Source organism: Arachis duranensis, chromosome 6, assembly GCF_000817695.3.
Source record: "Arachis duranensis cultivar V14167 chromosome 6, aradu.V14167.gnm2.J7QH, whole genome shotgun sequence".
NCBI classification, from domain to species: Eukaryota; Viridiplantae; Streptophyta; class Magnoliopsida; order Fabales; family Fabaceae; genus Arachis; species Arachis duranensis.
The window spans coordinates 98,395,817-98,412,061 of NC_029777.3; the positions used below are offsets into that span (position 1 = coordinate 98,395,817).

Sequence of the window (16,245 nt, forward strand, 5' to 3'; positions counted from 1 at the left end):
GATTTCAGCGGTACTCCTGAAGGGGCCTGCACTCTTGTTGACGAACAGTTCTTCACCATCCAGAACTCGGCTCTGCATAAATCAATACACTTGAATGTAATGATTTTGATATTTGAGTACGGACATTCATAGCATAGTTACAATAAGATTAGTACCTGAGAAGGCATATTGCTGAGAGCGATGAAGTCTTGCTCTGGAATCTCCCAATTGAAAACACTCATGTTCTCTCTCATTCTTTCTGGGTGCGTAGATTTTGGGATTACACTTGTCCCTCTCTGAATGGCCCACTTCACCAATACCTGCCCCGGTGTCTTGTTCAGTTTGTTTGCTATTCTATCCACCAACTGATCGTGAATCAAATCTCTTCCTCCATCTTGGGATCCAAGTGGTGAATAAGCCTATTACACAATAAAATATCTTATCATTTGTTCAATCACATTTATTTTTTTAGATGATTATTCACGCAATTAATGATATTTGTGCTGTGTTAATTACAGTGACATGGATGTTGTTGTTCTTGCAAGCCTCTAGCATCTTATCATTTCTCCACCCGGGATGCATCTCCATCTACAACAAAACATCATTCAAAAGTTAATGAGAACAAAAGTGACAAACGCATTATCCAATAATTGATAATTGTGGCTCTTCATAGATTTATTACTTGGCATACTGAAGGCATTGTTTCAGCAATGCTCATTAACTTATCAAGCTTTTGGAGAGTGAAATTGCAGATACCAATGTCTCTAACAAGGTTTTCCTTCACAAGCTTCTCCATTTCTCTCCAAACCCCTTCCATGTCAAATTCCAAAACTTCTCCTTCTTTAGGAGGTGTGCTGGCACCATCTTTCAACCGAAATGGCCAATGAATCTGCATTATTGTTAATATTACATAATTATACTCCTTTTCATCCCTTAAATTTGATCAAATCACTTGCAACAATAGAAGCTTAATTATTACCAAGTAAAGATCAAGGAAGTCAAGTTGGAGTTCTTGAAGGGTGTTGTTAAGGGCAGGTCTAACCCTTTCAGGGGTCAAGTCAGTGCACCTACAAAATTTATAATTTCACACACACAAAGTCCTGAGAACTTGCATAAAAGTGATGTTATTTGCATGTAACATTGTAATTAAAAAAGTTTTGGGACTGTAAAATTTTTGCAATTACTTCAGACAAAGTTTTCTTAATCTGGTCCCATTTTCAACACATTCCACACATAAATAACGCCTAATGTAATGTAATTAATCAGGACAATTGAGTTCACTTAATGAAACAAAGTGGTGGCAATTTTATATATATACCATAACTTGGAGGTGACAAAGAGATCCTTCCTATCCACTCCTGCTATCATAGCAGATTGAAGTCCATGTCCAACCTGTAAATAGATAGATATTGATGACAACCAAGATCAATATATGAATGAACTGAAAAATTCAGAGTAGTAATTAACATACATCTTCTTGGACTCCATACTGTGCAGCAGTGTCTATATGTCTATAACCAGCCTGCAAACAAAGGTTAGATCATATAAGACTTAGCTTCACATGAATTCGAACTCTAGCTAAGTGTGATGATTTGGTTTTTAGAAAGAATTTCCAAATTGAAGTTTAGATGATCTTAATTCAAATCGTGTAACACTGATTTGTTCCATAAAAATCTAGTATTGCAATGCAAGATACCAATATTTTTGGGAATCTGTCTAATAAAGAATTTGATTCATTCTCTTTATTGCTTTATCTACTCTGCATAAGTTTAATTTTTTGTTCTTATTCTTTCTTTTTACATTAATATATGTGAACACGAAAACAATACCAAAACTTAATTCATTTCTTGGAAAGCTTAATTCATCACTAAATAAATGTTCTAGGGTATGTAAGGACAATGCTATAATACTTACAATCTTATTTTATATATCTTAGCACCTAATTTTTAACATCAGTAATTAATAATTTCAATCAAATCCAAACGATTTAATTATCTTAATGCTATTACGTGTGCTAAGTTCAAATGGATCAGGGAAAAGAGATAGGTAGGTACTTACCTCAGCAATGGCAGTGAAAACAGAATCAGAGGCTTTTGAGCCAGATTTCCATGTTCCTAATCCAACGGCTGGCATGCTGTGACCACTCAAGAGGGTATAGAACTTTGCATTTGGGTCTTGCGGCTTCACTGCTTTTGCCATCTTGTGTTTATTAATTTGTTTCTGACATGTTTTATTGTTGTTACGATGATTATTAATATCAAAGTAGAAAGATCCTTTCTTGTAGGAAGTAGGAACAGGATCGGTGAAAACCACATGGTGCATGTGCATGATGGACACGTATATGACATTTGAGGCTGCGTGTACATTCTAAGGTTCTAGCGCTTCTTCCTTATTAACACGTTTCACGCTTTTTCTCTCCAGAAATCTCTTCATGCATCGTGCTTCTGCCCCAAAGTATGAAAGTATCACTTGTATACTATTAATTAATATGGAATTAGTTGTTGACTTGCCACGTATTTTGATAGGAGAATGGTAAGTAAACAATAACTATCTTAAACAAACAAAATACATTACATCTTAATTTAATATTATTAATTAAATTTATTTTTTAAATTTTAATATTATTAATTCACATTATTTATACATTATTCAAAAAGTTTGTTAATTATCTATACTTTTCCATTTTGATATCTTAGTTGCACCTATTATATTTAAATTTTGAAAGCCAAAACCACTTTTGCGGGGCCAATTTATTTCTTCATGAAATTTTTATAAGTGGAGTAAAAATTGCTTTTCGGTCCAACATTATTATAGTCAAGCAAATAAGTTCATACGGTGGTGTCAAATTGGATGAGTTTATTAGTTATCATATTTCACTTAATTAAAGAATAATTTGCTAACAAATTATATATTAAATAAAATATGGATCACAATGAAAATAAAGACGTGATGTCTCTTCAGTTACTAAAATAACTACCACTTAAAAATAAGGTGAATTACAATATTGAATTAGAGTTAGGAGCAACACTATTTGTCTCGACACCATATAGAATAACATAGCCAGAATTTGAGAAGTTGAAGAAGTAATTTAAGAATTTGCTAGATATTGGATTCATTCGTTTATCAAAAGTATTTTATAGTGCACCAGTTTTATTTCAAAAGAAATACAATGGTTCGTTAAGATTATGTATCGATTATCGAACATTTAACAAGGTAACCATCAAGAATAAATACTCTATTTCTTTAATAGCTGATTTGTTTGATTAACTTAGTAAAGCTAAATGATTCTCAAAGCTAGATTTAAGGTAGAATATCACAAAATGAAGACTGTCGATGGTGATGAGTCTGAGACCATGTGTGTCACGAGATATGGATTAGATGAGTAGTTGGTGATGTCTTTAACTTAACCAATACTCCTCCGACTTTTTGTATCGTGATGAACGAGATCTTTGATCCTTATCTTGATTGGTTTGTAATGGTATATCTGGATGACATTGTTGTCTATAGTAATACCTTGAAAAAATATATAGAACACTTACAAACCGATGATTCAAAATCTTGTGAGAAAATAACACATGTGAAGAAGGAAAAGTGTTCCTTTGCAAGGGACGAAATCCACTTCTTAAGACACATCATTAAAGATGGAACTATTTGCATGGATCAAAGAAAGGTGCAGGCTATCAAAGAGTGGTAGCCATCAAACAAGGTATCTGAATTGGGGTCAATCCTTGGGTTGCCTAATTACTATATGAAGTTTCTCAAGGGATACTCCACTAAGGTTGCACAATTAACTGATCTTTTCAAGAAGAATCACTCTTGAAAATTGTCGAAAGATTGTTAAAAGGCCTTTAATGAGTTGAAGACTACTATCACAGAAGGACTAGTACTAGCACTGTCCGATTACTCAAAAGTATTTAAAGTCCACACTAGAGATTCTGACTACGTTATTGGAGGGGTTTTGATGCAAGAATGACATCCTATTGCCTTTAAGAGTCGCAATTTGAATGATACAGAGAGACGATACACTGTCCAAGAGAAGGAGATGACCACGGTGGTGCATTGTCTGAACACTTGGCGTCACTACTTGTTTGATTCACACTTCATCGTCAAGACAGACAATGTAGCTACAAGCTACTTCCAAACTCAGAAGAAGTTAAGCCCCCAAACAAGCTAGGTGGTAAGATTTTTTAGTTGAGTTTGATTTCGAATTTGAATACAAGTCAGGTAAGACTAATGTGGTAGCAGATAAGCTGAGCCACAAGGCTGAGTTGGCAGCCATTTTCATGGTCAAAAAAGATATTGTGCATGCCATCAAGGAAGGATTGCATCATGATCCATTAGCCAATAAATTGGTAGAGTTGGGTAGAGAAGGTAAGACCAAGAAATTTTGGCTAGAAGACGACCTTCTCTACACCAAAGAGAGAAGACTATACGCCCCTAAGTGGAAAAATCTAAGAAGAAAGTTGGTGAGAGAATGCCACGACACCAAGTGAGCTGGTCACCAAGGACAGCGAAGGACCTTGGCACTCATTGAATCTTTCTATTATTGGTCTCAAATGATAGATGAAGTAGAGAGCTATGTGAAGACTTGTCTTGTGTGCCAACAAGATAAGATTGAAAATAAGACACTAAGTGGGTTGTTGGAACCTATGCCTCTGCTATAGCGACCGTGAAAAAGTGTGTCTTTAGATTTCATCTCTGCCTTACTAAAGTCTGAATGGTTTGGATCTATCCTCATGGTAGTAGATCAATTTTTGAAGTATGCTACTTTTTTACCTACTCTTACTAATTGCACTGTAGAGAAAATAGTACGACTATTCTTCAAGAATGTGGTGAAATACTGAAAATTACCTAAGAGCATCATCAATAATCAAGATCCACGCTTCACAGGATAACTATGGACAGAGTTGTTCAAACTTCTTGGATCGGAACTTCACTTTTCGACAAGCTTCCATCCTCAAACTGACGGGCAGACGAAGAGAGTGAATGCATTACTCAAATGTTAGTTGAGACATTTCGTAAGCACTAATCAAAAGGATTGGATAAAACTCCTAGACATTGTCCAGTTCTCATATAACATACAAAGGAGTGAGTCCACAGAAAAGATTTCGTTCGAGATTGTGACTAGACAACAACCGCTTACACCACATTCTCTTTCCTCCTCTTATTCAGGAAAGAACTCTGAAACTTATCATATGATTAAGTCTTGGAAAGAACAAGCAGATTTCACTTGTTCTTACCTCAACAAAGCTACAAAGAGGATAAAGAAATGGGAAGATAAGAAGAGGAGGCATGCAAGCTATCAAGTGGGAGATATGATAATGATTAAGCTTCTTCCACAATAATTCAAAACTTTTCGCAAGGTTCATAAGGGTTTGATCTGCAAATATGAAGAGCCATTTGAAATCATTGGGCATGTTGGAGAGGTTGCTTACAAAGTACAACTCCCTCGCTCTATTCATGGAGACCGAAAGGAACTAAGTAGAGGTGATTTGAATCGAGCTCCACTCATGGTAATTAGATCATTCAACAAAAAGATTGAAGAGATCCTAGCAAATCCGGTTGTGCGACGAAGAGGAGTTCCACCAAGTATCCAATACTTGATCAAATAGAAAGGACTCTTAATAACAGAGGCTAGTTGGGAAGCTCGTGAAGATCTGTGACAATTTCAAGAACACTTAGAGCGCTATCATGAACAAAATACGACGAGGATGTCTGTGCAATAGGTGGGGGAGAATGTCACGGTAAATTTTAGAATGTTAGATTTAACGGTGTTTGTATAATTTTCTAGAGTGTTTGAGAATTCTCTAGATAGTTTCAAAATATTCTAGAATGCCCTAGAAGGTTCCGAAATATTCTAAAAGATTCTAGAAGACTCTAGAAGGTCATAGAGTATTCTAGAAGAGTGTGGATATATATAGAAGTATGAAGAGTAGTATGGAATGATCTAGAAGTATTTAGAGAAATGTGGTAGGATAGATATTTATAGTGAAGGTTCTGGATGATCAATCTAAATCGTTGATTAGATTTAATCATAATAATCAATTGAGGAGGTGGATGACTATAAATAGGGATGAGAGTTAGAGTTTGGGGGTGTGAGTCATTTGTAACTAGGGATCGCAAACGGGCCTAAATCCGACGGGTTGACCCGAGTAACCCGCCAAAAAAGGCGGGTTGGGCTGGAAAATTAGGACCGCCAAAAAGCAAAAGCTCGCGTAATTCGCACCGCTTAAACCGTGGGTTTTGGCGGGACGGGACGGGCTTCCCTGCCAGGCTTAGAGTTTTTTTACGCAAGGGTGTATTTTTACAATTTTTTTGCCAAAATCCAACTTCTCCCAACCCAACTTACAAGAGAATGAAGATGAAAATTGAGTGTTTGGATTATGTTTATTTTGCTTTGGAGACAATATTTATAATTATGTTTTGGATGAAAACTTGGTTTATAATTATGTTTATTAGTTATTTATAATTACAAAGACTTTAATGTTTGTGAATATAAAAATTATAATTTTTTATGCCTTTAGAAATTATAAATTTATTAAAATAATTGTGGAATTTTATATATTATTTAATATTTAATTGTAAAAAAAAAAGAAGAGATTTGGTGGGTTTAGTCCACCAGACCGCCAACCCGCAATTAGGCAGGGATGGGTGAGATTTTAGACCGCTTCACTAGGCGGGGCACGGCGGGGAGAGGCAGGCTTCCCTGCTTGCCACCTCTATTTATAACAAACACTTGAGTAATAAAGTGTTCTTTCCACCAAAGCTTCTTTTCTCTTGTATTCTTAGCTTTCTTGCTAAGTATTGAAGGTTAAGCTGATTTAATCTTAGCTCAAGAGATTGAGTCCGAGGGTCGACACGGTAGTGTTGGAGTGTGTCCAAGGCCGTGACAATTTGGTATCAGAGCAAGGTCCGAGAGGGAGCACAAGTGGTTTGTGGGTATAGCTTCTAGTGTAACCATGGAGCATGTTGAGTCTCAAAGGAGAAGGGATGCTATTCCTTCTCAATGAGGAGACAAGAAGATGTGTTCTTCAAGTGAGCCTAAAGGTAAGGACTCTAAATTCTTAGAAAAGAGAGTTTCTATGTTGAAGAATATTTTATCCTCTATGGATGAGCGTTTCCAAATAATAGAACATGATAAGGAGACCTTCGCGGCTCATGTGTTGGGATAACTAAATGCTTTCAAAAAAAGCATGCTCCAAATAAAAGAAAAGCTTGGAAAATCTTTGAAACTATTCGGGGAGGTTCGAGTTTGGTTTGAGGAGGCGAGATCCTGACCAACCAGTATAAGGGAGACAACAAAGATTGATCTTCTAAAGTCGAAAGAGTTCAAGGGCGTGAGGGACGCAAGATCACAGAGAAAGGACTTTTTTGCAAAATTTGCACAGGATCTACTGTTAGTATCTTCTCTAATTCGTGGGTTCCTCCTTCACATCCTTTTAACCCCCCTTTGTGTCTGGATGCATTTGACCTAAATCAACCATTTGTTCAGGTGAGTGAGCTGTTAACAAATAATAAAGAGTGAAATTAACAAATTCTTGAGAATTTATTTCCAATTCACATTAGGCAACAAATCTCAACAATCAAAATTGGAGAATAGGAGGATAAAATTATTTGGTCGCACAACTCAGGGAACTATGAAGTCTCATCTGGATATAGAGTAGCTTACCACTTTTTTCACCTGTTGAATGAGTTCTACCCGAATCTTCTCCAGCGTTGAGATGTGTGGCAAGATTTCTGGAAACTGAAGCTCCCCTCCAAGATCATGCTCTTCCTCTGGCTCTGGTGATGGAGCTCCTCCACAAATGAATTCTAGGAAGATCTTCAATATGCCCCCGCTGTAACAATGGCGTCGAATCTGTCACTCACTGCATGTTCACTTGCGAGAAAGCTAGAGAGGTGTGGACGAAGATCCTATTTAATGGAATTAACATTGGAGAAGATGCTACGTTTTTCTTCCAGTGCTGGACAGAAAAAAAGCAATACTTGACTCTGAACCCAGCAGATTCACGACACTTCTTGGTGTTGGGAGTTTATTGCTGGAATATATGGAGAGCGGGGAACCATTTCATCTTTACTCGGATTCATAGAGCCTTATGGAATTTGATGGTTTTGCGAGGAGCATGCCAGAGAACTTAACTTCAGTTACTATGTCTTTTTGGTCCAATCTCCTGAATTAGGAGTTTACTTTTCTATTATGTCTGAATTAGGGATTTACTTCTTTTTCTCTATTATGTTGTTTTGCTCACTGTTTTTTAGCATTGAGAATACCCGCTTCTCTTTTTTTATGTCTCATATGGACATTGTATTTTTTTTAATGAAATAAATAATCAGCCTACCTTTGAAAAAAAAAAGCTTGGATTACATGAGGTATTTAAGAAAAAATCATGAGAAAAAGGCAAAAGAGACTAAGAAAAAAATTCATAAATTAGTTCATTTGTGTTTTACTTGGCATTTGGTTTTGAGTCATTTGGTTTGGTGCTCTAGGGAGTTTGGTTTGAAGCTCCATAGGTCTTGGTGCAGGAGCTTGGTATAAGTTTCAATTTTTTTTACGTTTGTAATATGAAATTAAGAAAAAACAACTATTTGTACCAATGAATTTTATGAACGCTGACAAAAGTACCTATCAAACAAGAAAATTAATATTATACCCATGAAAGATGGGTTCTGTGTGACAAAAATACCCAAAATCTAATCTTTTGTTGACTTTTTAATAAAATCTTTAAATTACCCCAATCCTTTATTTTCGATTTCAACTCCACCACCAAAATAACGGGGACAGCATCAGAGCCCCCCGCCTGCACCTCTACTGCATAAAACGAGGAACGCTGCCGCTCCCTTTAAATCAAATCTCTCCATCTCGTGAACTTCTGCCAGAAATAGAGATTTATGCGCAGGTCAAAGCTACTGATAAGCGGAATTTTTCAAAAATCAGAATCCAGAAAGGGACTGTCAGAAAAGGATAGAGAAGTGCAACACAGTGGAGTTCAAGTAATTTAAGTAATCAGCAACAATTAAAAACACAAACTTACACAAAAACTCAAATCATCAGTAACAAAAAATTGATTCCAAAGCCAGAAAATCCAAAAACAAAAAAATTAAGCAAAGAATCCCAAATTCAAACAGAGACATAACCCATTCTCCTTCTTGTAACCCTTACCTAAATCAGAACTAATGGTGTATGCCAAGTGATAAATACATATTTCATGGTATTTATTTGCTCTAATGGGTGGATTTTATCAATTTTTCCTACGCTTATTCAATGAAATAGCTTGGTTTTGTAAACTCTCCATAAATTGTGCTCAAAAGTGAAAACATGCTTTTTAGGTCTTTATTTGTTAAATTTTATACACTTTAATTCCATTTGATGCCTTGATGTGTTTATTGAGTGATTTCAGGCTTACAAGGCTAATATGGATTGAAGAAGTGAGAAAAAAGCATGCAAAATTGGAGAAAATATGCGTGCGTACGCACAGGTGGAAGCGTGCAGTCATGTGTACGCACAAGTCACAACACGTGACCTCATTTAATGCAATTCACTGGCAGAGATTTTTGGGCCTCTATAACCCAATCCAACTCATTTCTAAAGCTATTTCAACCCTAATTCAAGAGAAAACAAGGGGGCAGTTAGGTTTAACTTTAGTAACATGTTTTAGGTTATTCTAGAGAGAGAAGCCCTCTCTTCTCTCTAGAATTAGGATAGATTTAGTTAATTTTCTCTTAGATTGATGCTTTAACTCTTGTTTTGATTTAGTTTCCTTACTACTTCTTCTTCTATCTTCTTACTTCTTTTAGTTTTACTTGTTATTTCTTTTATTTAGTTATTTTATTGTTAATGAAATCTTGTTAATTTGAATTTCTATTAATGCAATTTCATGTTTCTTTATTTATTGTTATTTAATGGAGTTGTTATTAGTATTTTTTTGCTTTTGGTAGCTTTAGAATTTATTATTATTGTAATTTAATATGATTTTATTTTCATGCACACCAAATGTTTGATAAAATGCTTGGCCTAGTTTTAGTATAGTTTTTCCTCACTCTTGGATTAGAATTGAGGACTTTGGTAACCTTAAGTCATTGATGTCCATTCTTGATTGATATATTAGGGTAGTTAATTGATTTGGGGTTACCAAGAGATTTCTTAGCACTTGAATTTTCCTTTCTCTTGATTAATTGCCTTGAATTTGATTCCTTTTGATATTTAGTTATTGCATGCTTCTTTAATTCCTTGATATTTATATTACTTGCTTCTTGCCATCAAAACCCCAATCCCTCATAGCCAATAATTGAGCACTCTATTGCAATTCCTAAGGTGAACGACCTGCGATTTAAAATTCTCAGTTATTTGTGTTGATTGTGACAATATATTTATTTAAACTTTGATTGAGATAATTGTTGATTTAGACTATACTATCAACGAAGTGATTCTTTTATTGAGAAATTCTTGATCAACATTAATTCTCAAATCACCAAGCCTATCGACGCTGCTGAGCTATGACTGGCGGCTGCTACTTAAACTCTACAAGAAGGCGAAGCACTGATTGGAGATTGATGACGCTTGCTCCATCGACATCAAGCACAACTCTGTTCTTCTCATTTGATGCGAGCACAACATCAACCAAGGACGCTGCATTCAGCTTAATGGATCTTTCTCGGCATGAAGACAGAATTGTTACGGGTGTTGTCGGTGGCAACTTTGAAAAAGTGCGGTTTGGGTTCCTGATTTGGCTGCCTGAATCTGCGAATCTTGCTGAGCCTCCTCTATTCTTTCTCTTTCCCAACACAACAAGGTAACTTGGTCTCGATGTCGACCATTTGAGGAAGGAGAGGAGCTTGCTGTCGTGCGATGTTGGGTTTGTTCCATATTGTGAGAAAGCGAGAGAGAAAAGGGTAGGGGTGGAGAGGATAAAGACATGAGTAATTTGAGAATTTTATTAAAAAGTCAACAAAAGATTAGAGTTGGGTACTTTTGTCACATCAAATTCATCTTTTATGGATATTTTTTCATGAGTATAACGTTAATTTTCTTATTTGATGGATACGTTTGTCAACGTTTGTAAATTTTATAAGTATAAATAATTCTTTTTCTTAAAATTAATTATTGTAAAATTTTATCATAATTGTGGTAGAAATTATACACTCATCTCTTCCTATTTTTTGTATGCCGTTTCAAGTTTGCTTAAATTTATAAGATAAAGTGAAAGATGTCTCTTATATATTTTCAGAAAACTTAAAACCTATATTAAGAAAATCTCCTACTCTTCAGAACAAACTGGTTTTGAGTTTAGGAAAATCTCCTATCTTCATAACATAAACATGAACGTATATAAAAGCTGAGACATAAATGTTACTATTAATGACCATAATAACAATGGTGAAATAGTTAATGTAGGCCCCAAGAAATCACAACTCTCAACTAATTGCATAATTTGAAACATAAGCATTTTGGTAATCTTCTCAAAAGTTAAGTGAAAAAAAAGAGTTCTTATATTCAATCTCTTTTTTAGATTTTAACACATAAAAGCTCATTTATCAATTAGTTTTCACTCACTTTTTAAGGAACACCAAAATGGTCCTAATAACATTCTTCCCAACCCGTCCAATGTTTTTTTTCTCACCTAAATGTACAAAGTTTAGGTCTGAAGATCTGTGATCACACACACACTTTATATATATAAATATATATATATGATGAGAAGGCCCTGGCAGAGTAAGTGAACCTTTTTCAGCTGCCTTGAATGAACCTAGTTGATACTTGCCTTCTACTCAAATCTCTTGTAAGCCTTGGAAGTTTTGATAAGGAGTTGGCTCTAGCTAACCCTCCAAGAGCCTTCCATTCTTCATTGACATTCAGCTCTACCCCCACTTTTCCGGCCACTGTCTCGTTGTCTTCGTTGCTCATCGTTCGGTTGCGATGAGGGTGTTTGCTGAGATGTTTGCCAACCCTTTTGGACTGCGAGTGGGATAACACCGGCTGCTCGCCGTCCAGGAACAAGCATATAACTGCGCAATCATCTACCTTGGAGCCGGGATACCGGTATCTCCATGCTCGAACGGCTCTTTTTACAAGCAATTTGGCTGCTACGCTTCTGCTTGGTGCTGAAGCAACTATGTTGATAACTTCATTGTTACTCAGCACATCCCATACCTGCAAAAAAGAAATTACATGGTTGTTTTCTTAGATACTTGCATGATCTTATGTTTTGTTCTGCATTTGTAGAATTGATTCCGTGAAGAGTTTATTTTGTCATAACAAAAAGTAACAAATTTCAAAAATGCAACCTGCACACCAAAAATCAACTACTATAAATTTTATATTTCAATGTGTATTTATACTGAAACTTTTAATAGCTGATTTTTTATGTACACGTAGCATTAGTTGAGAAACTTCTAGTCTAACTAGGAATCCAAGATCCATTGTAATTGATATGACCTACCCCATCACTTGCCAAGACCACAAATTCATCTTGCTTGGAAAGTTTCCTGTAAAATACATCAGGAATTGAGATGAGGCCATAATCTTTGAGGCAAAAGTCTCCGAAGGATCTGGACATAGCTAATCCAGGGCAGTCATCATCAGGCATCCATATTCGGCACACGTCGGGTTCTTCCTCTGCCGCGAAAACTCTGCCTTCACAGCTCATGATCCTTGTAGCTTCACCTAAGAGAAACATTGAACAAATATTGCTATGCTTATGCTTAGAGGCTATTAGTTCTTATGAAATAATGTCAATAACAAGTCCTACTTGGAAGATCAGGCTTCAAATCCACGGTAAGTTGAATAGGAACACGTTGATCTCTCTCTCTAGTACAAAGAATCGCGCGAGAATCGCCCAAATTTCCGATTATAAGCTGATCACCCTGAAATTTGAGCCAAAAACTGATGCAAACTTAATTCCATCATAACCAAACAACATTTTAATACAAAAACTAGGATTCTTTTGGTTCGTCTTTTTGTTTTTTATTTCGATAAAATATATTTTTTGTCTTTGAAATTTAGGAAATGTTCAAAAATAATCCTAAATTTTATTTTGTTTTAATTTTGTCCCAAATTTTTTTGATTTGCATCGAATATACCTCTAATAGCTAAATTTTCAAAAAATTTAACACCAATCCAACAAAAATGCATGAAAATTATGCTTGATTTACTTATGTTCAAGGTTGTTCTTATGAAATTGTTGTTGAATTAATCCTAAATTTTTTGAAAAATTAGTGGCCAGAGGTATAGTTGATACAAATCGAAAACTTTTAGGACAAAATTAAAACAAAATAAAACTTAGGAGCATTTTTAAAATTATTGCCAAATTTTAAAGACAAAAAATATACTTTATTCTTTCTATTTTTATTTTAATTATAAAAAATTTTAATGGCTAATAATTTTAATTTATATTGACAAGTATTTTAAATTAGCACTCCAATCATTTTAAGCAACATGTTTAGATATTGTTAATTAACTAATTATATTAATCTTGTAAAATTATTGTTTAATTATTTTTCGTTATTAAAATTTTATAAAATAAAAATTGAAAATGAAAACACAAAGTAAAGGCTAGAATATTTAGTTGTACCTGTCTGATGACAGTAACGGCGGTGCAACCGCTGCAATAGCTGTCGGTATTAATGTCCTTGGCAAGGTAATCATCCATTTCCTTGAATGTCTTGATAAAGCATCCCTCCCATGAAGCAAGGGACATGTTCTGGTTAGAATCATCAAACGTGCTTGTATCTGCATCACTATCATCATAGTAGTTGTTGGCCTTTTGTTGTGCCAATTTGATTGCTGCAGACAGCTTCGAAGGTAGATTGTCGCGGATATATTGCGATACTTTGTGCCCTAGAGGACCATGCCCATCAAAAACACCACAGAACATCATGTCTTTTTCTCCTGTATAGTCCTAATCACATTCCACATATCCATTAAAAAGATCATCATCATTTGCTAAAAATGCATCTGAATTGTGAAAATTTCAAAACCTCAAATGAGGTGATTAAAAATCAAATTTTCACCACATGCAAACGATAAAAATATATATGAGTAAAGTGCAGATAAGGATACGATGCCAAGAGGGTCCATATTGAAAAGTCACATTTAATGCTCATGCATGTTGTGTAGGAAAGATCCACAGAACATGGGTAATTAATTCATTTATTGATATATGATAACACGGTCATTAATGACAACACCAAATAACTTGAAAAAAAGATAAATTAAAAATAAGAAAAGTCAAAGTTGATGATTAATGTAATAATCAAACAAAAACCCGTGCAAGATAGAACAATTCCAGGCAACAATGCAAGAATCCAAAGGAGGAAAAAAAATGAATAGAATGATAATTGGTACCTCCCAAACAGTCATAGAATCTTGATTGACACCTTTCTTACCCTGTTGGCAATACATTGATACAAACCTAGAGCACCCTTTGAGCCTTATGATTTCACCACCATAACCATATTCTATATCATTGCCCTCATAATCAAGCTCATGTTCATCTCCCAAATCGCTCTCAACCTTCTCTCGAATACCAAGCTCATGGCTGCAACATCCTCCCATTCCCAACGCCTTAGGATTAAGAACAAGAAGATTTCAAAATTTGACACCCCCACAAGGAAATATTTATGGGGATAACAAATGTGGAAGTGAAGAAAAACAAAACTTTAAAAAACAAAAAATCCTCCCTTCCTTATGAAGGGTGCAATTAAAGGAACAAAGTAAGGCTATAAGGCTTCAGGGTATATGATGATTTTACAGGTAAGAAAGGTGAAGAAGAAGAAGAAATTAAAAAAGGGGTTAGAGAGAAATTAAAAGATAAAGTGTGTGTTTGTGTTTGTGTGAAGAATGAAGATGGAGAGGGTTGTCATGGGCATGGTTTTGGAGAAAGGTTGAGAGTTGCATCATATTATTTCCTGTCTTCGGTGGTTTTGTTTGTTGTATGTCTGTTATTTCTTGTTTCCTCGTTGGCACCATGCCCATGTTTAATTTAGCGTAAACTACACAAATCTTAATAATAAAAACTAAAACAAAAAAAGTTAAAGGGAAACCAAAAACAATAATAATATGGACGTCTTGTGCATTTATATAAATAGTTATATTTTTATATTAATTGTATAAATAATTATTTAAAAAATAAATATAACAAAACAGTTGTATAAAATATTTTACATTATTATCGTTGCATATAATTTGTTTACACTAATAATACATTAATTAATATTAAATTCCGATCTTGAGGCATTCAAATTATCTGCAAACAATCTATACCAAGTTGATGCATTGAATTAAATTATGGATGTTCTGAATTGTTAAAATATCAAGTACTTTGGAATGGATGGAGTAATTAAGAACAAAGATTGAACAAATAATAAAATTTATAATAAAAAGATTTAATTGGAATATAATAATGGACTGACAGTTTTTATATTTTAGTGCAATGTTAATTATTTACTTATTTTAGTCAATTTTGTCTTCTATATTATCATTTATCAACCTTCGAATTTGATTAATTAACGGTTCAATATATACTAATTAATTTCATAACAAAAAATAATTAAGATTTGCTGGTCTAACAACTCTTTTTTTTGGGTAGTTTTTTCACCCCTAAGATAAAATGATAAGTCAATAGCAATCTTAAAAAATGTCATCCGATCCTATCACTATTTTAATTGAATAAATACTATATACATAAAGAATTTTGCTAATGTAGTTTGTGAAAAAGAATGAGAATAAAATAAAATTGGAAAATGTATACAATGATTGTGAAATTAGATGATTATACTAAATTGTAAAATCTTTTTGGACCTTTTGTAAATCTGTTGGATACATTAACATATATATTTTTTTATATATGAAAAAAGTTTGGGGGTAATCAAATTAAACATGGGCATACATTTTTTTTTTTGGCTTTTTTTTAACATTTTCAGTAATTTTGACTATAATAATTATATAAATTCTTAATATAATAAATATATAATTATGAATATTATATATAATTATAAATATTAAATTAAATAAGATAACCTTTTACATTATTTTTCTAACATTTTCGTTGATATACTACCATGTTGATGTTAGTTATTGTTCAACTTCTCTGTGGACCATAATATAACCAATCAAGTATATAATGATTATGAAAACTTCCCAATATTTAAAGCTGTATTTTTCAAATTATGAAACTTATTTAGTTTGATAACAACTGATCAAAGAAGCTGATTGGTTGAATGTCACATTCTACGTACTTTTATTTTAGAAATTGTAAGTATGGGATAAAA

General features: G+C 34.2%; 2 protein-coding genes across 2 annotated transcripts; both read right to left on the reverse strand.

Annotated features, from left to right (window-relative positions):
• Nucleotides 1-2,237, reverse strand: LOC107495087 (aldose reductase; the record flags this gene model as incomplete). Its single annotated transcript, XM_016116158.3, is given in 8 exon segments — nt 1-72; nt 156-398; nt 496-567; nt 662-868; nt 959-1,046; nt 1,298-1,371; nt 1,451-1,501; nt 2,038-2,237. Coding segments are annotated over 8 exon segments (948 nt in total), but the record flags the coding sequence as incomplete, so codon positions are not given.
• A 9,272-nt stretch (nt 2,238-11,509) lies between these two features.
• On the reverse strand, nt 11,510-14,828 carry LOC107495086 (probable protein phosphatase 2C 65). The gene is made up of 5 exons (XM_016116157.3): nt 14,321-14,828; nt 13,548-13,874; nt 12,726-12,840; nt 12,417-12,640; nt 11,510-12,127 (listed from the first exon to the last, which is right to left on the reverse strand). Exons 1-5 carry the CDS (start codon nt 14,528-14,530, stop codon nt 11,705-11,707), a joined length of 1,299 nt encoding a protein of 432 aa, XP_015971643.1. The 5' UTR covers nt 14,531-14,828; the 3' UTR covers nt 11,510-11,704.
• Nucleotides 14,829-16,245: the final 1,417 nt, after the last annotated feature.